General features: G+C 37.2%; 1 protein-coding gene across 8 annotated transcripts in view; it reads right to left on the bottom strand.

Annotated features, from left to right (window-relative positions):
* Window positions 1-24,058, bottom strand: part of PUM2 (pumilio RNA binding family member 2) — a 100,743-nt gene that overhangs the window by 21,098 nt on the left and 55,587 nt on the right. For 5 of the 8 annotated variants that reach the window (XM_032866903.1, XM_032866901.1, XM_032866904.1 and 2 more), the window contains 3 exons: window positions 14,811-14,954; window positions 14,406-14,693; window positions 9,999-10,235 (listed from right to left, as the gene is read on the bottom strand). In XM_032866903.1, the coding sequence (XP_032722794.1) occupies window positions 9,999-10,235; window positions 14,406-14,693; window positions 14,811-14,954 (669 nt within the window). The remainder of the gene's footprint in view (window positions 1-9,998; window positions 10,236-14,405; window positions 14,694-14,810; window positions 14,955-24,058) is intronic. The other 3 variants (XM_032866907.1, XM_032866906.1, XM_032866902.1) reach the window with 2 other exon arrangements.

Below are 24,058 nucleotides of genomic sequence, written 5' to 3' on the forward strand. Positions count from 1 at the left end.
TCTTACCAACCCTATGGGACAAGGAAATAATTTCCATTTTATTTGTGACACAATAGCTTGGAGACACTAAATACCTTATTCAAGGACTCATAAATAATAATTAGACTGAGGGTTTTTTTTTTAACCATTATGTCTTAGTAATTCACTTAAAGCATTCTGCTATACCTCATGAAGAACATTAAACGCCGTATGATGTCCTTAAATCTGGGATATGCTTCAAGTTACATGGGGAATAAATCACATAAAATTTCTCTAATCATTATTAACTACGTATCTGCCATAAAAAGACGAAAATTTACTGGAAAAAGACTGAGGCTTCAGTGAGTTTAAAAACCAATGTGGTTTTTTTCAAAGATTTTATTTACTTGTTTTTTTAGAGAGCAAGCAAGCAAGCAGGGAGGAGGGGCAGTGGGAGAGGGAGAGAATTTCCAGGAGACTCCTTGCTGAATGCAGAGCCTGACTCTAGGCTCGTTCCCACAGCCGAGATCATGACCTGACACGAAACCAAGAGTCAGATGCTCAACCAACTGAGCCACCCAGGTGCCCCCCAAACCAATACAATTCTAGTTAAAAGCAGTCTTGGGTGCCTGGATGACTCAGTCATTAAGCGTCTGCCTTCGGCTCAGGTCATGATCCTGGGGTCTTGGGATCAAGCCCCACATTGGGCTGGGCTCCCTGCTCAGCGGGAAGCGTGCTTCTCCCACTCCCTCAGCTTGCAGTCCCTCTCTCACTGTCTCTGTCAAATAAATAAATAGATAACTAAAATCTTAAAAAAAAAAAAAAAGCACAGTCTTCCACATCATTTTTAATAGATTAATATATAAAGCAAAAAGCATGAACACAGCTGGTATGCAACATTAAAATTGTATATCTTATGACAATATGTAAAGCAAACATTAGATGCAAACTACAAACCAAAATAACAATCTGTTGTTTCCATTTCTACTGCTTATAATTGTTTTCTAGAAGCAATTAAAGTAACCTTACCTTTTAGCCTCTAATTAGGTGTAAACTTTCTAAAAATATAAAGAGGGAGACCATCATGACAAGATATTTGATAACCTTCCCTCCTTTAAAAAAGAGCATTTAAACAGACTTGGCATTTTAACATATGAACTCTAGTCTTCAAACTAGTATTACATCATTTCTATCACTAACTCACTCGCTGATACCTATTTTTCCAACAAAAAGGCTACTTTTTGTTTGGTTTCAGAAACTGCCTGCACCTTAATCTTTAGGAAAAGCTACCTCTCTGCTGAAAGTGAGGACACGTTAAAAACTGCCTATGAGGGGCGCCTGGGTGGCTCAGTGGGTTAAAGCCTCTGCCTTCGGCTCAGGTCATGATCCCAGGGTCCTGGGATCAAGCCCCGCATCGGGCTCTCTGCTCGGCGGGGAGCCTGCTTCCTCCTCTCTCTCTGCCTGCCTCTCTGCCTGCTTGTGATCTCTGTCTGTCAAATAAATAAATAAATACATCTTAAATAAATAAATAAAATAACTGCCTAGGAGCCCCAAATCCCAAGTAGTGGGGTGAACTTCAGACTGCCTGATCCAAACCACCCTTTCAGAGCTGACTTCAATTCCTCTTTGGCTAATACTTTTTTGGTGACAGTTAACAAACCATCAGGCTACATACAACATCTGCACTTCTTTTAAAAGATTCCTGTTGTGATTTCATGGTCAGCTGCCCTGACTTACTGGGGAAAACAAAAACTTTTGATCCTAGACAAACACAGGCACACTAATTTTCTCTCATGATGGGGTTGTTACACTGGTGGGAAGAGGGCTGAACTGGGAAGGTAATGTGAAAGATACATTTAACCCAGAAAAACCTAAACTCATTTCCAGAAACCAAAAACAAAACAACAAAAAACCCCACAGAACACACATACACACAAATAAAAATTCCTGTCATGAAGCTTTTCAAAGAGCAGTATTCTGAAGAGATGATCCTAACACACTTATCAGAAAACACACTGACTGAACAACTAAATGATGCTTTAGTGTAGAAATCCAAGTAGAATGTAAAATAATTTCTGAAACAACTAAGTAGCCAAAGTCTAAGAACAGTTTCATCAATAAAATAACAAAGAAACAAAATCCCTCAAATTCAGTTACCCAAATTTCTGTTAAGATCTGAATACTTTAAAAGCTGTGGAGAAAGGCCTGGGCTTTCTTGCTTATCTAAAATAAACCCAGAATTCTAATATAATTCTAATATAAGTATAATCTGTGGTAAGTTTATATGAAGGAAAGATGGTAATTCTAATGAAGAGACTCATTATGTTTTTATAAAATGCAATTAAGTGCAATAAGGAAAGAGCACTACAATCATTATATTTTCAGTGCTGGTATACATGTCTACTACATTCAACACAACACTACGAACTACGAACACTACGAACTCCATGATGGTGGGTAAGGATGATATCTTTTTCCTTAAAGAAGCAGAGTGTGGCACGTAGGTGTTCTTTATTGGCTGAATGAACTAATAAGTAAAATTTCTGATCAGACACAAAAATTCTAAAATGGAGGTCAATAAACCACCCAAGAAAGATTAACATAATATGTGGATTAATCTCAGTATAAATTAAGCTAATTCCTGTTCTATATAAAATATCACATAAAGAAGACCCTGTATCATCAGTTTTAATTTAAAAATTAATTATAAATGTTTTTAAGAGAATGAGGTAAAAATTACTTAATTCAGATTCAAGGTCAATTAACAAGTTGTTAACAAGTGAAAAACCATAAAGCTGCCAATATACTAATATTCAAACTCACTTTTCCCACCAACTCACAACTATTTTATTAAAAGTTTTGAACTTTAAAAAAAAAAAAGTTCTGAACTTAGGGAATATTTATTTAGATAGATACTAGACAGAAATAAAAGCATTCTTTGAGAAGCAGTGTGACATCTGTAAACCAGACAGACCTGGGTTCAAGATTTCTGTTCTTTACTAAGTCTGTGACTGTAAGCAAGTTATTTAATTTCTCTGAGAATAAAGTGTGTCTGTCTGTGTGTAGTGTGTAAGAGGAGTCAAAGTTCATCTTTCTCTATTTGGATATTCAATTGCTCTAGTCCAATTTACTAAAAAGACCATCCTTCCCAAATATGCCAGGGTGGCACAGTGGGCACAAATCAGGTAACTAAATGAGGTTTATTTCCCGATCCGCTATTCTATTCCACTTATCCTTGTGCCAATGTCACAAGTTTAGTTACTGTAAATTTACAGTAATTATTTTGATATTAACTTGGTCCTTCAAGATTGTCTTGACTGTTCTCAGCTGTCTTTCCGTTTACATTATTTAAATCAGCTTGTCAATTTCTTTAAAAAGCCTGAAAAATTCTTGAGACTGTGATAAATCTATACATCAACCTAAGAAAGGTGTTGTCTTTATAATAATGAATTTTTCAACCCCCAAACATTGTAAGTTCATCCATTTATTTGCCTTCTTTAACTTCTTTCCTTTTTTAAAAGATGTTAAAGATTTTATTTATTTATTTGAGAGGGCAAACGCACAAACTGTAGGGGAAGGGCAGAGGGAGAAAAAGACTCCTCGCTGAGCAAAGAATCTGGTGTGGGGCTTGATTCTAGGACCCTGAGATCATGATCCGAGCTGAAGGCAGATGCTTAACCAACTGAGAGAGCCAGGTGCCCTGTCTTCTTCACCCTTCCTCCCCTGGATCTATTCCTGGATACATTATAAGGAAACAAACACACATGAAAATATTCTCAATGTATGTGTCAATTTTCAATGTCACCCCATGAACATGCTGTTTTCATTTTCAAAGAGTATTTGGCTAAAGCTACAGATCTCTCCAGAAGTACATGTGCATACATTTTAAGAGCCGTATTTCTGATCCTGTTTACTTAATGTACATTGGTTAGTGTATGAACAAAATGATGTAAATTCTAGGTGAAGTCTTTGTAGATTAAAAGAATTTTAAGGCACTTGAGGACTTATTTGTTACATCAGTAAAAAGAAAAAGGTAAATAACTGAACTGGGAGCTGAAATGCAAATGTGAAGGAAGGGCCAACAAATAAAAAGGAAAACAGTAAGATGACAGCAAATAATGACACATAATCAGCAAAATTTTAAAGAAGCTCCAATTTGTAAAATTCCTATCAAGGGCAAGGGGAGCATTTAAAAATCACAGAAACAAAAAAATTAAAAAAATAAAAATAAGAACACATACAAAAAGACTTTTTCATTTTCTCTCATCTATAAACTTTTATCCCTCAAAACTTTTTAAAGGTTTTTTTTGTTTGTTTTGACAGAGAGAGAGAGGGGAAGCAGGCTCTCCACGGAGCAGAGATGCGGGGCTCAATCCCAGGACCCTGAGATCATGACCTGAGTTGAAGGCAGAGGCTTAAAACCACTGAGCCACCCAGGCGCCCCTAAAGGTTTTATTTTTTTAATCTGACAGAGAGAGAGAAAGCACAGGGGGGGGGTTGGGGGGGGGGGGGACAACAATGACAAGGACAGCAGACAGCAAGGGAGAAGCAGTTGGGCTGAGCAGGGAGCCCAACGTGGGGCTCAATCTTGGGACCCTGGGATCATGACCTGAGCCAAAGGCAGATACTTAATGACTGAGCCTCCCAGGTGCCCTAACCTATACTTTTCTTATCTTTAATGGCCATACTGCTCAGCCATTCTACATTAAGAATTAGGATGAAAATGAAATAATAAATATGAAGGTGCTTTAGAAAACTATTCAAATGCTATTCAATTATAGGTAAACTATTACTTAAAGGGTAATAGTACTTTTTATTTTTTTTTAAAGATTTTATTTATTTGACAGAAAGCACAAGCAGGCAGAGTGGCAGCAGAGGGAGAGGGAGAAACAGACTCCCCACTGAGCAAGGAGCCCAATGTGGGGCTCAGTTGACCCAAGCCTAAGGCAGACGCTTAATCAACTGAGCCACCCAGGTGCCCCAGGATAATAGTGCTTTTAATGAAAGCTTCAAAATAATTTATTATTTTCTGCTTTAAGGACCACATATGACACTTAGAAAAACTGCACACAGCCATACAACCAACTTAGTCATCCTTGTTTTAATTTTTAAACATTTCATTCTGAGAGAAGGAGCTGACAAAATCGGCCAGTTTGGAATTTTAATAGACACTAACTTCTACTTAATAGGAAAAATGATCCCAACAGTTAAATTTTTTAATATGAAATTTTCTGCAATTGGAGGAGAAAATAGGTGGGATGCCTGGTTGGCTCAGTTGGTTAAGCGTCTGCCTTCGGCTCAGATCATGATCTCAGGGTCTGGGATCAAGCCCCACTTCAGGTTCCCTGCTCAGCTCTGCTTCTCTCTTTCTCTCTCCTCCTACCTCTCCCCGTACTTGCTCTCTCTCTCTCTCAAATAAAATCTTAGAGAGAATAGGTTATAAAATCTCCTAATCCATAAAAGTACTGAATTTAATTACTGACTATAAGACAATGAATTGTCAGAACCGATTGCTACCTTTTAATAAACTAATTTCACTGACTGACCTCAAAGCTTCAATTATACTTTTTAGTACCTTTATTATTTTTTTAAAAGATTTTATTTATTATTTATTTGACAGAGATCACAAGTAGGCAGAGGCAGGCAGAGAGAGAGGGGGAAGCAGGCTCCCTGCTGAGCAGAGAGCCCCATGCAGGGCTCGATCCCAGGACCCTGAGATCATGACCTGAGCCGAAGGCAGAGGCTTTAACCCACTGAGCCACCCAGGAGCCCCAGTACCTTTTTCTTAAGAAAAACAAGCCAGTTCAAAAATAAAGAGGTACTCGGGATGCCTGGGTGGCTCAGTTGGTTAAGCTGCTGCCTTTGGCTCAGGTCATGATCCCAGGGTCCTTGGATCAAGCCCCACATCAGGTTCCCTGCTCGGCAGGAAGTCTGCTTCTCCCTCTCCTGCTCCCGCTGCTTGTGCCCACCGGCTCTTTCTCTGACAAATAAATAAGTAAAATCTTTAATTTAAAAAAAAATCTTATTTGAGAGAGAGAGAGAACGCACAAATGGGGGGAAGGTTGGGGGAGAGGGGAAAAGCAGACTCCCCACCAAACAGGGAGCCTGACAGAGGGCCCAATCCCAGGACCTGAGATCATGACCTGAGCTGAAGGCAGACGCCTAACCAACTGAACCACGCAGGCACCCCAGATGGTAAAATTTCAAGATAAAAAAAAAAGCTGTGAAATTGATACCTCTCAGACTGAAATGGACTAAAAGCTATCCACTACCCTAAGTCATCAATTTACAGGTAACAATGATGATCAAAAGAACAGGGGTTACATACAAAAATCGCTAGGGCATCAACTCATTCTCAAGTTACTCTCTTAAGTTAGAAAATAAGCATTATCCTGGCTAACGGTTTTTTTCATAAAGAACTTCCAGCTAATAAATGCTGAAGGTATGACAGAATTAGAGTATTACCACTTTGCAACCTCTGAAAAAACAGACAATGATCCAAGGCTGCTACGCCATTAGGTGGATCAGGCTGCCAGCTCCTAAATGGAGACAACCAGAGATGGGTCTTCTGATACGGTGCCCGCAGAGAAAATACAGAACCTATTTTGCCAAAAACAGCAAACAACAAACAATAAAACCATGCCTCTAGATTTAATTTCATTTTATAAGAAATACAGGGAATAGAGGAACACATTAAATACTACTATGGGGGAGCAATCAACAAAGTTAAGAATGTGAGAAATTCAACAGGACAAAGTTTCTTCAACAAATAAATGGAAAGAAAAAAGAGAGGAAGGGGAAATGGTTTCAGACTGAAGGGCGCATCAAAAAGACATTTAAGTCAATTAGGGAAAACAGAATAATGAGATATTATTAATTTTAAAAAATATGATAGGGGCGCCAGGGTGGCTCATTTGGTTAAGCGTCTGCCTTCAGCTTGGGGCATGATCCCAGGGTCTCCCTCTCTCTCTGCCTACTGCTCCCCCTACTTGTGCTCTATCAAAACATAAAAAAACTTAAAAAAAAAAAAAAAAAAAGGATATGATGATAGTATAGTTTTGTTTTTAAAAAAGGTATTTTGGGGCACCAGGGTGGCTCAGTGGGTTAAGCCTCTGCCTTCAGGTCAGGTCCTGATCTCAGGGTCCTGGGATCAAGCCCAGCATCAGGCTCTCTGCCCAGCGGGGAGCCTGCTTCCCTCTCTCTCTCTGCTACTTGTGATCTCTCTGCCAAATAAATAAGTAAAATCTTCAAAAAAGAAAAAAAAAAGGAATTTTATCTTTTGTACTAGGAAATGGAAGAATAAAATTTTTTCATGCTTCTGACTTCAATATCTTAAAAAATAAGGTTGCAAATCAGAAATATTTTAGTTCATAAAAAATGAACAACCCAAACCTATCAATTGAAATATTTGTTCTTTAATGAAAAAGTGAATAGTAGTCATAAACTGAAAATACTTATGTTGATCAAATGACAACTACTTTATAAAAAAGAAAACATCTGGGGCGCCTGGGTGGCTCAGTGGGTTAGGCCTCTGCCTTCGGCTCAGGTCATGATCCCAGGGTTCTGGGATCGAGCCCCGCATCAGGCTCTCTGCTCAGCGGGGAGCCTGCTTCCCCATCTCTCTCTCTGCCTGCCTTTCTGCCTACTTGTGATCTGTCAAATAAATAAATAAAATCGTTAAAAAAAAAAATCTTTTTGGGAAAGAAGCATACAACAATGTTGTTATTAGGCCCTTTCTGTGAATCAAATAACTAGAAAAGGGAGAGCTGGTTTGAAGAAAAAAAAGTGTGTCATTCAAGAATTTTAGAATGTAGGTATCAGGAAGGCCTATCAATAACTATAATGGTTACCTGTCTGAAAATCTCTCAAGACAATAACATGGAACCAATTAATTCCAACCAATTATAATGAAATTGAGAACTCCTACCCCATGATACTCTATTCTTAATATGTGAGCTGAGGAAGATTATTTCTAAAAATAGATATGCAAATTCATTTCCATAGGTATTTTCTAAATTATCTGCGTTGATGACTTGATTCATGATGAAATCCACTAAAGGACATACAACTTAAAATTATGTTTTAGACTAGAGAGCATTTAAGTCTTGTACTGTGATTCAATCAGATGAAAGCAAATAGATTATATGAACACTACATAAAGAGCAAATTTACGAAATCTATTAAATTATTCCAAGCTGGCAGGGTGCATATGGTCCTTGTTAACACTGTCAGTCATACAACAACTAAAACTAAAGGAAACTGGGAGATTACAAAAGAAAATCATCTACAGATAATTCTAATCAGAGGTGTATTAAAAGAACAGATTTCCAGCTAATGCTAAACTAAGTTGTTTAACTTTGCGTACAGAAGTATCAGGCTATAATGTAGAAATGCTGGCCCAAGTGATGATTATTTCTCTTAAGTAACAAGAATTTCTTTCCTAAGCACCTACACAGCTGGATTCTTTACAGTCTGAAGAAAAATATCTTGATTGCTGTTTAATTATAGATACAACTAAAAAGTCATTTATATTTCTAATTTCTAAATGAGCTATGCAGAATAATTAATGCCATTTTTATAGGCCCCAAAGCACAACGTAAGCTGTAACAGTTGACAGGAATCTGATCTGGAACTTACCTATGTTAAGGACAGGACACGACAAATATAATTTTTAACAAATAAAACACAAAACTATTATGAAAGACCTATCCTTAGGCTTGTTATGTTCCAAATTTTTGTGTCCATTTCAAAGTTTCAAAGGCATGTCTTACATGGGAGTGGTGGGAGGGAGGGGGTCTGAGTAGAGTAATATAGATCAGGAACTAAGCAGCTCCCATGATCAAGAAAAGATGATAAATGAACAAAGGTGTCAGGCTAAAAACGGATTAAGTTTACACAAATAGTGCTGTACAGGAGATCTTAGGGCCCCACCCAAATAAATAGTTGTATATATTTAATATCTACAAAAGAGCAAGGACCCTGAATTTGGGGCACAGGACAGGCCTTTAAAAATCTAGGCCACTTCACACTGATATGTATCTAAATGATGCAAAAGATCCCTTTGTTACATGGACACTTACATTAACGAACTTTAGGAAAAAATTGCTATACCCTTATGACTGGGGACAGGGGTCAAATACAATCACTAACTTATCTTTGCTAACAACAGCAACATTTCTTTTTAAATCACAAACTGATTTAATCTTTCCAAGCACAAATCCCAGTTTTGAGTTAACTAAAATTACAAAAAATTCGAAATCTAATTTTAATCAAATACTTTCCTTAAAGAGACACAGATTCATACATAGCCTCTGATATCCAAAATTTCTTAAAAATATTCTGTTAACTACATGAGTAAATATTTCCTGGAGAGGGAAAAGGGTAACCACCATCTCAATAATCTTGGGGTGGGGGGCAGTTTTAATATACAGAATGAAACAAAAGTTCTAAATGCTCCAAATTCAAGGATATAACAAGCCTAAAACATTGTTTTTCTTAAAAGACATATTCAAAAGTAAGAGCATATGGACCAAACCCTTAAGACTCTAACTCACAAACGTATTAAGTCATATACCCTGATACAACCTTTGGTAAAATGGCCAGGCATTCAAAGGCCAAAGCAGAAACCATTGTACTAAACTAAATTATTTGAATTTCAGTAACTATGTGACTAATGTTTTCCTTTAGGTGTGCAAAAACTTGCAACAGTGAAATTACTCTTACTATCATGTTTAAACAGTTGACTTTTTCAGATGATCTAAAACACACACAAATCAAAAGCACAGACAAGAAAAAAACACACCACTGTATTTCATAAAAGAAACATAAGATACAATAGGGGTCTTTACCGTACTGTACATTAGACCCTCACTTTGAATTTTCATAAAAGTAGAACTTTTTCAAAAGGCTAGTATCTAAAAGCAAAGGCAATTTGGCATGTTTTATCCAACATTAAATATTTTACATATATTATAAACACACACACAAACACACTTACATGTATACATACAAATAAAAAGGGTTTTGGTTTTTTTTTTTACCTAAATGCAAACTGGATGAGGATCCATGTGATGAAAGTGATGGCGGTGGCGTAAGTGAATGTCCTGGAGTTTGGCTTGGCAGAGGCATGCCTATTGGACTTGGAGAGGAGGAAAATCCCAGACTATTGTAAAATGGTTGCCCTATGGGTGCTAGGCTGCTACTAGATCTTTTGTACAAGTCAGAGCTAGTAGATAGAGACTCTCTCCTTGTGGCACTACTACTTGCAGAACTGCCAACTGAAGAAGAAATAAAAAAAACCCTAATTACATACATGTGTTAACTGAATAAAACCTATCCCCAACTCTTGCTGGGAAATAACAGAAGTGATCACAATAATTATTTTTAGAAACATTATGGAGAAGATAATTACTGTGATAACTATATAAACTAACTTATTAATCATAAAAGGGTATAAATGCACCCCAATAAAGTAACCAAATACTTAACAGAGCACTCATATGTTTATTATTTCACACATATTTACCATTGACACATATGATTACTGTGCTTTAATACCCTGGTATGATTTATAAACCCTGAAATTGTAAGGTGTCTGCTTTAGGAGATGCTGGAGATTAAATTCCAGTAACGTTAAATTTTGGTAGTGTCCTAATCTCTGGAATCAGGTTCTTAGACTTCAACTCAACAGTTGTAATGTACAGTGTAATCACTGATAAACAGATTATTAATACATTTCCCTCACCATTCACATTTAATTTGGCTTCTAGCTTGTGTTCAAACCATAGTCCTGAAGTCCATATTGGCCCGAATATCAGTCAAAATGCAGATGACAACTAACTTTTCGGTACTTTTCACATTACACATAGTTCCTATCCTTCAACAAGTTACAAAATAGATATGAAAAACTAAACTTCCTTTTAGAAAACTAATAGCTCTCATTACTGTTATCACACCAAAGACATGCTTTCACTTACCCCTTGGGATCTTCCATTCCTAAGTATCTACTACCAGTTTTACGAGCCCCTTACTCAAGTGAAGACTGATAAACCTTTTTTCCCCTTAGCTAATATACAATTCTCTCATAATACATCTCTCACTGAACTACATACTAAATTCTTTTTACTTAATTCCAAATTCAACCTTCTAGTCCTTTTTTCCTTTTGTACTCCACAAAATCATAAAAAGATGGTAGAATCTCATTACCATATAATGACGAATGCTCAAAAAAAAAAAAACCCAAGATCTATTAATCAACACATCTGGATAATCAAATTCTTTACCAAGTGTTTAAAAGGGTTGTCCAAAACTCCCAATTCTGATGTCTCAGTTAGAGGCCACATTTTCAAATGCTTTTTTTCCTATTTCTGAACACTGGCCTTTTTTTTGTTTGTTTTTTAACTAAATGCCTTTTACACCTGAGAGAATTTGATATTACGTTTCTTGTCAAGTTTCTGAAGAACAAGCTCTATATTCGGACCAATATGGTTAACGTTTTTCAAGAGAATTTTAAAGTTTCTATTAGGTCTTGGTTTTCTAATCACAAGTCAATTATAAGTAGGTCATTAGGGTATAAATGAAAAAATTAAGAGAAAAATTAAGCAGAGCACATGATGGGTAGACCAAGTTAAGCTTATAATACAGATAGAAAACAATTACATTGGTTTTGCCAAATTGAGGATTCTTATAAAAGAAAAATATTAGGCTCACACAACTGTATGAGGCAAAATATTAAACAAAAAGTCAACCTTTTATACCAGACAGTACGGTTTCTGAAAGACTAATAATGCTTTATTGAAAACTGCACATTTTAAGATACTGTACCAGGGATACTATTTAACTATATGCATTCTAACAGCAAAACCAAATATAAACACTAATGTAATAAATACTTCTGCTTGAGTTGCTTTTGGCAAAATTGTCAAACATATGCTACATTAACTATGCTAATTTAAAAGGACACTGTCAAAGTGATTGTTCTAGAACATGGCTAAATTTAAAATTCCTATTTATTTCAGAAAACAATTTAACTGACAAGGAAAAGACAACAGCTCTCTAATGAGAGCAGTAGCTCTGTGTCATTCCCCTGGCAAAAACAAGACAAAACAAAACAAAACAAAAACCCATAGTTTTGACACATGCAGTATTATTTTCCTCCAAAAAGGAAAAGCCAAGCCAAACATTTAAAAGTAACTCAGAAATAGCTTTATTTTAAACCTAAACAATCTGGCTCCTTAACTTTTACTATATGCCTAAATTTTCTGCAACACTTCGACTATGAAATCCGAAACCAAGTATACCTAAAATATCTAAAAGGTTAGAGCAACAGTGGAGTCACTAATCACTTGTCAACTGTGCATAAAATGTTAAATTACAAACTTCCAATACTTTCTAAATAATGGGTCATAGAAAGGATGATTTAATTACTATATTATAATGGCTAAGTTTCCTAGGCGACTGTGTTATAAGCTAGGGTATTTAATACTGTAAGTGTTAATAATTTCCTCATATAGGTAGGAGAATGTGTGTCTGATCATGTGTATGTGCACATAACCGTACTATCATTTTAGATTTCACAGAGATATGGAATTGCCGTAAGGTGAAACCGCCGTGGGTAGACCTGTCTTAAGAGTACACATGTGCAGCACTTCAATGAACTCTCAGAAAATGTCCAAGAGGAAGGGGAAGATGACAGACTATGTACTGGCATCCAGGAGTAGCAACTGCTAATGCTCTCTGAAGCAAGGTAAACAGAGGCACCCAGACTAGTAGTCAGAATTGTGTAAGCAATGATTATAAATAAGGGAGGCATGAAGAAGATCAGTTTTGGGGACAAAGGCATCTGCAGGAGTATCTGTACTCAACAAATGTTCATGCCAACCGTTCCTGAATGCTGGGGGCAACTAAGAGACAAATGGGAATTTGAAAGAACTGGATTAATGGGGCCTACAAATCTATCCCAGGCCATCAGTGACATTATTTTATAAGAAAAGGGAACAGGAGATTTATCAAAGCTCTTCTCTGTTCTCTATAATCTCTAGAAACTAGTTATTTCTACAAAGTTTAACTTATATGTTCTTTCAGTTTTCTTTAGCATGTTGGATACTTGAGGAAAATGGTTGTCTAGTGTTTTAGAAACAAAAAATGAGTCCTATGGGAGTGCTTGGGAAGAAGTAAAATATTGAACTCCAAAAGGAATGAAAAACTCAAGTAGGAAAATTAAAAGATTAAAGAGTCTCCATGTTCGTTTGATTTTCCCTCAGAAGTTCTTATGCCCATTCTTTAGGTAACTTTTTGTTCTGCAACTGTAATTATTTCCCTATTATACTTCATTATAACAAAAAAGCACCCTCCATCTAAAAGTTTCTACTTGTTTTAGACCATTCCTCTTGTAAGTATGAACGTTGAAAGTTCAGAAGATTCTTTCTTAGAAAATAGGCAAACATACTTAATAAAAACTGGCCCATGTTAGTTTTGCCATTTTCCTCACCAGAAAACCATATAGTTTAAGGTGGTGGGAAAACAGATGAGAAGCAGGTATTATAAACTTTGGAACTTAACAAAAATAGAAAATCTCCTGAGGTCTGAATAAACTGCCCTGCCCCTCATGAAGAAAAGGCTGTGAATTCACTGTACCAATAGACCTAGGGTACACTGTTTTTCCTCTAGTATTTCCTGACTCCTCTGGAAACCTCAGAGAATGCTAATACAAGATATGTCAATGGGGAGTCAATGTGGGCCTCTTTTGACTTCAGCTAGTCATTCCTCAGTTACAAAATCACTTTGTTGTGGGTAAATTATTTTGTGAAAATACTTCAAATTTAAATTTTTAAGTAGTATATATAAAACTAGGATATGGGAAGAAATATCCTTTTAGATGAAATTTTAGTGATAAAGGCCCAATTATTTAGTCTAAAAGATAAGCACATTGGTAGTTTCCTAGGGGCTTCTGTTTAGAATATTTCATTTTATTTTTATGTATCATACCAACTAAAGAAAATCATAATGAACCACTAGCATTTAGTAAGAATGAACTACCTGATAAGCACACAAAGACAATTATTTTAAAATACGAGAAATTTAAGATGGCAAAATATTTACTTCCTCAATCATTATATAGAGAATAAGGAAGAGCTAGTCATTAGTGTAATATATATTGCTCCAAACAAACCTTCCTAAAGCAAAAATTTCAGTAATACAATTCTTAAAGCCAGGGAAAAATGACTATAGCTAAGTAAAAGATGGGTTGCCTGAAATGAGCTAAACACTCATAAATACTTAAAAGATTTGCAGGGGGCAGCTTTTTTGCTACAAAATTAAACTAATAAACCAGTGTTCTATTCCTGTCCTTTCTACGCTACAAGCTATTTATTAATATATATTATTCAACACATGCGTATACCTCATGTCCACTTAGCAGAGTACACTCATCTTAAAAGGCAACTTACCTGATGAACCAAATCCACTGAGGGCTGAGCCTATGGCAGCACCCAAAGAGCTACTGCTTCCAAAGCCAAGAGATGTACTTCCAGGCTGGCCAGGTCCGTGAGAAAACAAAGAACTGCTCTGGGAGCTACTAGTCAAAGACGTGCTCCCGTAGAACGAGTTAGACTGCAGGTTCGTGCTTGGGGGCTGTGGCGGCTGCTGCTGCGGTGGCTGAGTGCCAACTGGCCGAAAGAGACCGTTTGTGCTGCCTGTAAGACTATTTGCAGTCCCTCCAGCTGCTGCGGCCGCTGCTGGAAAATAAATTTCAGATACTTCTTGAAACTGCTCAAAAGACTATTCTCTATTTTTAAATTATCTCAGAAGAACACCAGAAAAATATTATCCCTGAAAACATCAGTTACACTTACCAGCTTGTGCTGCTGCTGAACTAATTAAAACAGGTGTTGGAGCCATTAAACGAACTGGAGCTCCAAGGCCAGTTCTTGCTCCAGGGCCAACCACTAAGGCACCAGTCTGATCATAATAGGCAGTTGGAGCTAGTACTTGATAGCCTAGATAATATTAAAATAAATGTTTACTAATGAAAACATTATAGAAACATGCATGTTTATTTACCCCTGCTTTTGTGTTTATCAACCAGAAAATATAATTACATACTGTTAATATAAAATCATTAAGTAGTTATAATATGAAAAGCAAACACATCCGGGAAGATATTATTTACTAAATATATGGAAACATGATAGAGTGTAAGTAAAATTGTTTTCTCTAAATTTTAAGAGCTGCCTTCCATTTATGGACCACAGAATGTTGAGGTACCTTCTATACAGAAACTACCAGCTATCAAGCACGGATACTTGAAAAATATTACCTAATAGTTCTGAGAGGAGGAGGAAAAACTAGGGCATGCAAGGCAGAACACTGTAAGAATTGTTTATTATGCAATTTTAATAAAGTTCTAAACCAAGTGCTTCATTACCAGCATTCAATTAGCTTTTCATTTGTAAGCATCCATTTAAAAACTTAAGTCATAATATAACAGATACTTTAAAATTGTACGATAACTCTTTTTGTAAAGGTTCTCCAGCTAAAGTTGCTAAAAATCATGGAGGCATTAGTTCTAGGATAGCCTTAAGCACAAGGCAGGTGACAATTTGCACTATTCAGAACTACAGGAGAGTGAGGTCTACATCTTAGCAGCCTTTCTAAGTAGGGATTCCTTATCTTCACTACAGAGCAGAAAGGAAATATCGTGAACAGAAAAGTCACTACTCTGCCAATTCTCCCAAGGATAGTATATAACAAGTACCGCTCTAGAGGCACAGGAGAGAAGTTAACTACATACAGAAGATACTTTAAGCAGGAAAGCTTCTCCCCTCCCAGAAGTCAGGTTGAGAAAGGCTGTCTTATACTGCAACAAGGATTCAGGCTCAGCAGTCCGACAACCATTTGCAAAAAGGCACTGGCAACCTCTGATAATTTTTAAATTCAAACAATACCTTCACCACTAGGGCCAACACTTTCACATACAAAGGTTGTTTTTAATTAAATACAGTAATTCTGGGGGCGCCTGGGTGGCTCAGTAGGTTAAAGCCTCTGCCTTCAGCTCAGGTCATGATCCCAGGGTCCTGGGATCCAGCCCCGCATCAGGCTTTCTGCTCACAGCAGGGAGCCCGCTTCCCCCTCTCTCTCTGCCAGCCTCTCTGCCTACTTCTGATCTCTCACTCTCTGTCAAATAAATAAATAAAATCTTTAAAAAAAATACAGTAATTCTGTTTTTGCAATGTTTCATTATAAATGAATAGACATATAGGGCAAATTTAGGAGGGAATGCAGAGCGTTCAAGTCCTCTCCTCACAGAATAAAGGTGATAAATCTGAGAAAAGATTATTCGATATCCAAAGGGAGATGTCAAAGAGAAGTCATGACTTTAGGGGCGCCTGAATGGCTCAGTTACTGGGTGTCTGCCTTGGGCTCAGGTCATGATCCGTGGGTCTTGGGATCGAGTCCCACATCAGGTTCCTTGTTCACTAAGGAATCTGCTTTTCCCTCTGCCTCCACCCCCCTCCACCCTGTCTCTCATGAATGAATCAGTAAAATCTTAAAAATAAATGAATAAATAAATAAAAGTCCTGACTTTAGAAGAGAAGACCAGGCTGGAGCTATGAAGGATGAAATCACCAAGAAAATTAAAAAGGGATCTATGGACAGAGAACTGCACATTAAGAGGTTGGAGAGAGAAGGAATCAGGAAAGAAACCATGAAGGAATAGCCAATAAGGAGGAAAGAATTTGAGAACAATGTGGTCTCTTGTAGGCCAAAGGATAAAGAATTTCAGTGAAGGCTCAATGATCAAATATGTCAAATGCTGCTAAAAGCTATTAAGAGCTCAGAACTGACCAATGGGATTAGCAACATGGATGTCATTACAGTAAGGGATGAAAGCCAAACTGTGGTAAATTGAGTCAAGAATGTTAGAACCACAAACAAGGACAGACAATGCTTCTGAGGAATTCTGCTATAAAAAGAGCCATAGGGAGAAAGCGGATGCTGAGAGTTAATTTTCTTTCAAGTACAGAAATGTACTCTACTAACAAAGCACAATACTTTGTATTTAAGAATTTACTGTTATTTTGAAATAAAACACATAGAGTACAAAACTGAAAAGTACAATGTAATGACAACAACAAAAAAAACCTGTAACCACCATCCAAGTTAAGAAATAGAAAACTGCCCAGAACTCTCTCATGTCCCTGCTCTACCATAATCTCTTCATGTTACACACTACTCTACTATCCATAATGCCTCCCTCCTTAACCATCCTTAACCATCATTTGTTTTGGTTTACTTAAAAATTCACATATATGTATAGACACATACATTTCCACTATTGTATAGCACCTCACTGGATTGATACCACAATGCCTTCATCTGTTCTACATTTACACGGTTCCCTATTTGGGGACTGCTATAAACACTGTGGTACATGTATCCTGGTCCATGAAGTATGCGGATTTTTCTACTCCCAGGTATGTCATCTAAGGAGTTGACACAATGATTGTGCACATTTACACTCTTACTACTTTGGTATTTCAACTGCTCTGTGACATTAACACCACTTTATATTCTTTGACTTTTAAATGTGGCTCATCTGGAAGATAAATAGAAGTAATCCGCTGTGGTCTTGATTTCTTCCTATAAAGAGGTTGAGCAACTTTTCAAATGCCTACTGGACATCTGGATTTTCTCTTGGAAGGGGCTAGTTCAAGTCTTTTACCCGTTTTCCTATTGGGCTGCCTTATCTTACTAGTTTAGAATTCTTTATGTTGTATCTAAGTTTTTCACTATTTTAATATGTAGCAAATATCTTTTTCCATTCCTAGCCTGACCTCCTATTCTCTTTACAGCGACGTCTGCGGCAATGGTGTCAAATTTATTATTTCCTTTATTTTTATAATAAATTCCCTATATTCTAATTGCTTTAAAATTCCACTTTTCATATATTAGGTCTAAAAATACAAATGGAGTTGGTTATTTAACACAAAGTAGGGCTGAGGCTCAGTTTCATCTTATTTCCCAATCAATTTTATTTCACCTTTCTTGTAAAACAAGTTATTCCCCTCCTTAAAGCTTTGTAGGGTTTCTTTGCTCTTAGGTGTCATTTCTCTAGGGAGCTCACCTTTGGGGTCTCTACTCTGTTCCACTGGTCTGTTTCTCTCTCCATGCAGTAATTTAACTGCAGCTTTAGAGTAAGTCAGAATAGAGCAAGTCCTTTTACTTATTTTTGTTAGGACTGTGTGGCTTTATCTTGATTGACCCCTTGCATTTTCATTAAATTTTCCTACCAGCTGTCAAAATACCATAGGAAAAACTGTTAGCAATTCTGTTTGGAAATGACTGAAACTAGAGGTTAATAGGGGGAGAAGTGACATATTTAAAGTATTGACCTATCCAGAAGTATCTCTGTTTAGGCATCCTTTAATGTCTAAGCAAACCTGCTTCCCATAGAAATCACACTGCCCATAAAATTTTTTTTTAATTTATGGGCACCTGGGTGGCTCAGCAGGTTAAGCAACTGCCTTCGGCTCAGGTCATGATCCCGGAATCCTGGGATCGAGCCCCACATGCGGCTCCCAGCTCCACAGGGGGTCCGCTTCTCCCTCTGACCTTCTCCCCTAAATAAATAAAATCTTTAATTTTTTTTTTTTTTAATTTATCCGGAAGTACTTGCTACTGCTCTAAGCAACCAGCTTTAAATTTTTTCATTTTCAGGGGCACCTGGGTGGCTCAGATGATTAAGCATTTGCCTTTGGCTCAGGTCATGATCTCTGGATCCTGAAAATCCCATGGGGCTTCCTGCTCAGCAGGGAGTCGGCTTCAGCCTCTCCCTCTGGTCCTCACCCCAACACCCACCCTCCTCATGCTCTTACTCACTCCCAAAAATTTTTTTTAATTTTTCATTTTCAAACAATATGCTAGTAAAAGATTTTTAAAATGATTTTCATATCCAAAAATCTTAACACTTTAACTCTAATACTTTATCTACAAGATTCATTTAATAGATAATTGTATTTTCTCATAGTGAGTTTTAGATCTTCCTTTACAGAATTTTCTCATTTCTCTCTCATGTTATAGCAATTGCTAGGGTCTCTAACATGTTGAAACCTGTCTTGTTCCCAGTCTTAAAGAAAACTTTTTATATTATTTTTTAAATTTAATTTAATTTTTTCAGTGTTTCAAGACTGTTTATGTTAAAGAAAACTTTTCAAAATATTTCCCATAAAGAGGTAGTTGTTAATCATGGAGGGGGGGTCAATTCCCCCCTTAGCATATTAAGTTATCTTCTAATCCTAACTTGTCAGAGGCTTTTTGTTTTTAATCAATGTATGACTTTGTTATGCCTTTCCTGTATCTTTAGAGAATTCCTTGAGATTGCTTTCTTTTTAATCTTTTAATGTGGCAAATTACACAATGTGACTTCCTGAAGTTCCTCTTGAATTCTTGGGATAAAATCAACTTCTTCATTGTATATTATCCTGCTTATATACTGCGAGATCTGACTTGCTAGTATGTAATTTAAGATTTCTAAATCCTAGGACGCCTGGGTGGCTCAGTTGGTTAAGCGGCTGCCTCCAGCTCAGGTCATGATCCCAGCATCCTGGGATCAAGTCCCACATTGGGCTCCTTGCTCAGCGGGAAGTCTGCTTCTCCTTTTGCCTCTGCCTGCCTCTCTGCCAGCCTGTGCTCAAGCTCTCTGACAAATAAATAAATCAAATCTTAAAAAAAAAAAAAAAAAATTTCTAAATCCTATTTCTAAGTGTGATCGGCCTGTAATTTTTTTCTGTACGGTCCTTAACAGATTTTACTTTTTTTTTTTTTTTTTGAGATTTATTTGACAGAGAGAGATACAGTGAGAGGGAACACAAGCAAGAGAAGTGGGAGAGGGAGAAGCAGGCTTCCCGCTGAGCAGGGAGCCTGACTTGGGGCGAGATCCCAGGACCCTGGCATCATGACCTGAGCCGAAGGCAGACTCTTAACTGACTGAGACCCCCAAGTGCCCCCCAAAATATTTGGCTATGTTTAAGGATTTGTAATTTTAAAGCAGATTTTATGAAGAGATGAAGTCTAAGAAGTATTACGGTAAATGATTTTTACTTTCCAATCAATATAAATTTACATGTTTTTATTTCTACTTAATACTGAAGTTACGTTTTATGTTTCAAGTTTTTATTTGAATTCTAGTTAACGTATAGTGTAATACTGGTTTCAGTAGAATTTAGTGACTCATCACTTACATACAACACCCAGTATTCACCCTAAGTGCCTTTTTTTTTTTTAAAGATTTTATTTATTTGACAGAAAGAGATCGTAAGTAGGCAGAGAGAGGGGGAAGCAGGCTCCCCGCTGAGCAGAGATCCAGATGTGGGGCTCGATCCCAGGACCCCAGGATCATGACCTGAGCCAAAGGGAGAGGTTTTAACCCACTGAGCCACCCAGGCGTCCCTACAAGTGCTGTCTTTAATACCCATCCCTCCACCCACCCTCAGTGTGTTCTCTATTAACAGGAGTCTGTCTTACGGTTTGCCTCCCTTTTTTTCCCCCTTACCTCATGTTCATTTGTTTTGTTTCTTAAATTCCACATATAACTGAATCATATGGTATTTATCTTTCTCTGGTTGACTTATTTCACGTAGTATAATACACTCTAGCTCCAACCACATCATTGCAAATGGTTAAGATTTCATTCTTTCTAATGGCTGAGTAATATTCCATCGTGTGTGTGTGTGTGTACACACATCTTCTTTAATTCATCATTCAATGGACATCTGGGCTCTTTCCATAGTTGGCTATTGTTGATAATGCCGCTTTAAACATCGGGGTGCATGTACCCTTCGAATCAGTATTGTTGCATCCTCTGAGCAAATACCTAGTTAGTGCAATTGCTGGATCAAAGGGTAGCTTTATTTTTTAACTTTTTGAGGAACCTCCTTACTGTTTTCCACATTGGCTGCACCAGTCTGTAGTCCCACCAGCAGTGTATTGGAGTTTCCCTTTCTCTGCATCCTCACCAACATGTTTCCTGTATTGTTAAATTTAGCCATTCTGACAGGTATGAGGTGGTATCTCTTTGTAGTTCTGACTTGTATCTCCCTTGATGCCAAGTGATGCTGAGTAACTTTCTATGTGTCTAGTATAACCAACTGTGTGTCTTTGGAAAAATGTCTATTCAAGTCTTCTCCCCATTTCTCGACTGGATTGTTTTTTGGGAGTTGAGTTTGATTAAGTTCTTCATAGATTTTTTAGATACTAACCCCTTACCAGATGTCATTTGCATACATCTTCTCCCATTCTGAAGGTTGTCTTTTAGTTTTGCTGTTTCCTTTGGTGTGCAGAACTTTATCTTGATGAAGTCCCAGTAGTTCATTTTTGCTTTTGTTTCCCCTTACCTCAGGAGATTTGTCTCGTAAAAAGTTGCTATGGCTGATGTCAGAGGCTGCCGCTGTGTTCTCCTCCAGGATTTTGATGGTTTGTCTTACATATAGGTCTTTCATCCATTTTAAATTTATTAGTGTGTACAGTATAAGAAAATGGTCTAGCTTCATTCTTCTGCACACAGCTGTCCAATCTTCCCAACACCATTTATTGAAGAGACAGTCTTTTTTCCACCAGATATTCTTACCTGCTTTGTTGAAAATGAGCTGATCATACAGTTGTGGGTCCACTTCTGGGTTCTCTATTTTGTTCTATTTATGTAAGCATCTATTTTTGTGCCAGTACCATACTGTTTTGACGATTACAACTTTGTAATATAGTTTGAGGTCCGGAACTGTGACGCCTCCAGCTATGCTTTTCTTTTTCAAGATTCCTTTTGCCATTTGGGGTCTTTTGTGGTTCTATACAAATTTTAGGACTGTTTGTTCTAGTTTTATGAAAAATGCCGGTAGTATTTTGACAGAGTATACACTAAATGTGATAGATATTATTTATTTAGTGTTTAGATTATGCTAGTACCGTAAAACAACTTGGGAAGTAAACCCTCTTTTTCTATTCCCTACAATTTTAAAAATTGAAATTAGGGATGCCTGGGTGGCTCAGTTGTTAAGTGTCTGCCTTCGGCTCAGGTCGTGAACCCAGGGTCCTGAGATTGAGCCCCGCGCCAGGCTCCCTGCTCAGTGGGAAGCCTGCTTCTCCCTCTCCCACTTCGCTGCTTGTGTTCCCTCTATCGCTGTCTCTCTCTCTGTCAAATGAATAAAATCTTAAAAAATAAAAAAATAGAAATTATTTCCTCCTCAAATACCTAGTATTCAGCACTTATGTTTGCCTAAATATTTTGTGAGGGAAAATTTTGGTTACTCCACTGATTTTCTTAATGGTAATGGACTTCAGATTTTCTATATAGCCTCAAGTCTGGTAAGTTACATTTTTCTAGTTATTTGTCCATTTGGTCTAAATTTTCCATTTGTTAATATGAGATTGTTCCTAACACCTTCCAATGATTATTTAATTTTTCTGATAATGGCTATTTATGTCTGTTCTAAATTTTTTGATAAGTCAGAGTTTTATCAATTTTATTAAGTCTTTTCAAAGAAAATAACTTTTGGGGGACGCCTGGGTGGCTCAGTTGGTTGGACGACTGCCTTCGGCTCAGGTCATGATCCTGGAGTCCCGGGATCAAGTCCCTCATCGGGCTCCCAGCTCCACGGGGAGTCTGCTTCTCTCTCTGACCTTCTCCTTGCTCATGCTCTCTCTCACTGTCTCTCTCAAATAAATAAATAAAAATCTTAAAAAAAAAAAAAAAAGAAAGAAAGAAAGAAAATAACTTTCAGGATAACGACTCTTTACTGTAGATTTGCCATCTATTTCATTCACATCAGCTCTCACCTTTATCATTTGGTTTCCTTCTTTCAAATCTTTGGGTTTATTCTTTTCCTTTTATAGTTCCATGTAGAAACTTACTTTCTACTGTACACACTTGAGCCTCTTATAGTCCCCACTTCTATGTTGTTTTAGGTGTAGTTCATAGGCTTAAATTTTTAGCATTTTCATGTTCATTCAGTTCAAAAGCTTCTAATTTCTATTTATCTTTCTACTACTGAGCAAGTGTAAAAAGACACAGGGGCTAAAAAAAAAAAAACAAAAAAAAACAACAGTCTCCACATTCAAAAACTGTATAGTAGAGGAGGTAATGTACCATTTCCTTAATTCTAAGATGCCATTTTAAGACATGACACTGATCTACTGAACTACCTTTCAGGGAGAAATAGAAAAAGCTGTTCCACTTTAAGACATTTTCTACCTTTAAACGTGGTAATAAGTGCAGATTAAAGAAAATAAATCACAAATATAACTAAATGAAATGCAAGGCAGACAGCATTACTAAAGAAAGGTGCAAGTTATGTGCTACAGAAGGGAAAAGGAAGAGTAATTATTGATGAAAAAGCACCGGTAAAGAGATTAAGAAGATACCATAGAAAGGATTTTAAAGAATGACAAGCAAAGCTAATTACAAAATGTTTATTAACCTACCTTAAAAATAGGAAAATGTTAAACTCTACATCTCAATTCTGCTTAAAATGTATAAAAGGGTATTTAAGTGAAAAGCCATTAGTTAGTAGGGCTAGAGGCATAAAAGTACAAGTATTTTTGAGGAGCAGAATATGATCTAGTGTGTTAAAGCATGGGACTATAGAAGGATACTACCAATTAGTCTGGGACTAGATCACTAAAACTGTTAAGAACCAGAATGAAATAAACCTGTATTTTTGAATGTTAAGTGAAAGGAGAATAAAAGGATGAAGAGAAAAGGCTGGAGGCAGAGTTAGTGGGAGGATAAGGAAAAGGCTGAACAAGAATAGCAGAGATAAAAGAAATGAACAGGAGACAGAATGAATAAGAACAGCCAAGTTACTTAATGTGAAGCACAGAAGAGAATCAAGAGTTGAAGATGATACTGTGGCTGAAACCAAAAGTTTCCAGTTCCAGAGGACAGTGGACAGCCTCGAAGGTGTGGAACCAAGTGCACCTGCCTCACTGAGGTGTGCAGATAGGGGTGTCCTGGTTCTCTGGTGTCATGGCCCTGGTTCTCTGGCCCATGGGCCCAGGGCCAGGGTGCAGCAGAGATTGCTTGCTAGCTTCTCTCTCCTTCCCTCAACCC

Source organism: Lontra canadensis, unplaced genomic scaffold (genome assembly GCF_010015895.1).
Source record: "Lontra canadensis isolate GAN:19392208 unplaced genomic scaffold, GSC_riverotter_1.0 scaffold32, whole genome shotgun sequence".
NCBI lineage: Eukaryota > Metazoa > Chordata > Mammalia > Carnivora > Mustelidae > Lontra > Lontra canadensis.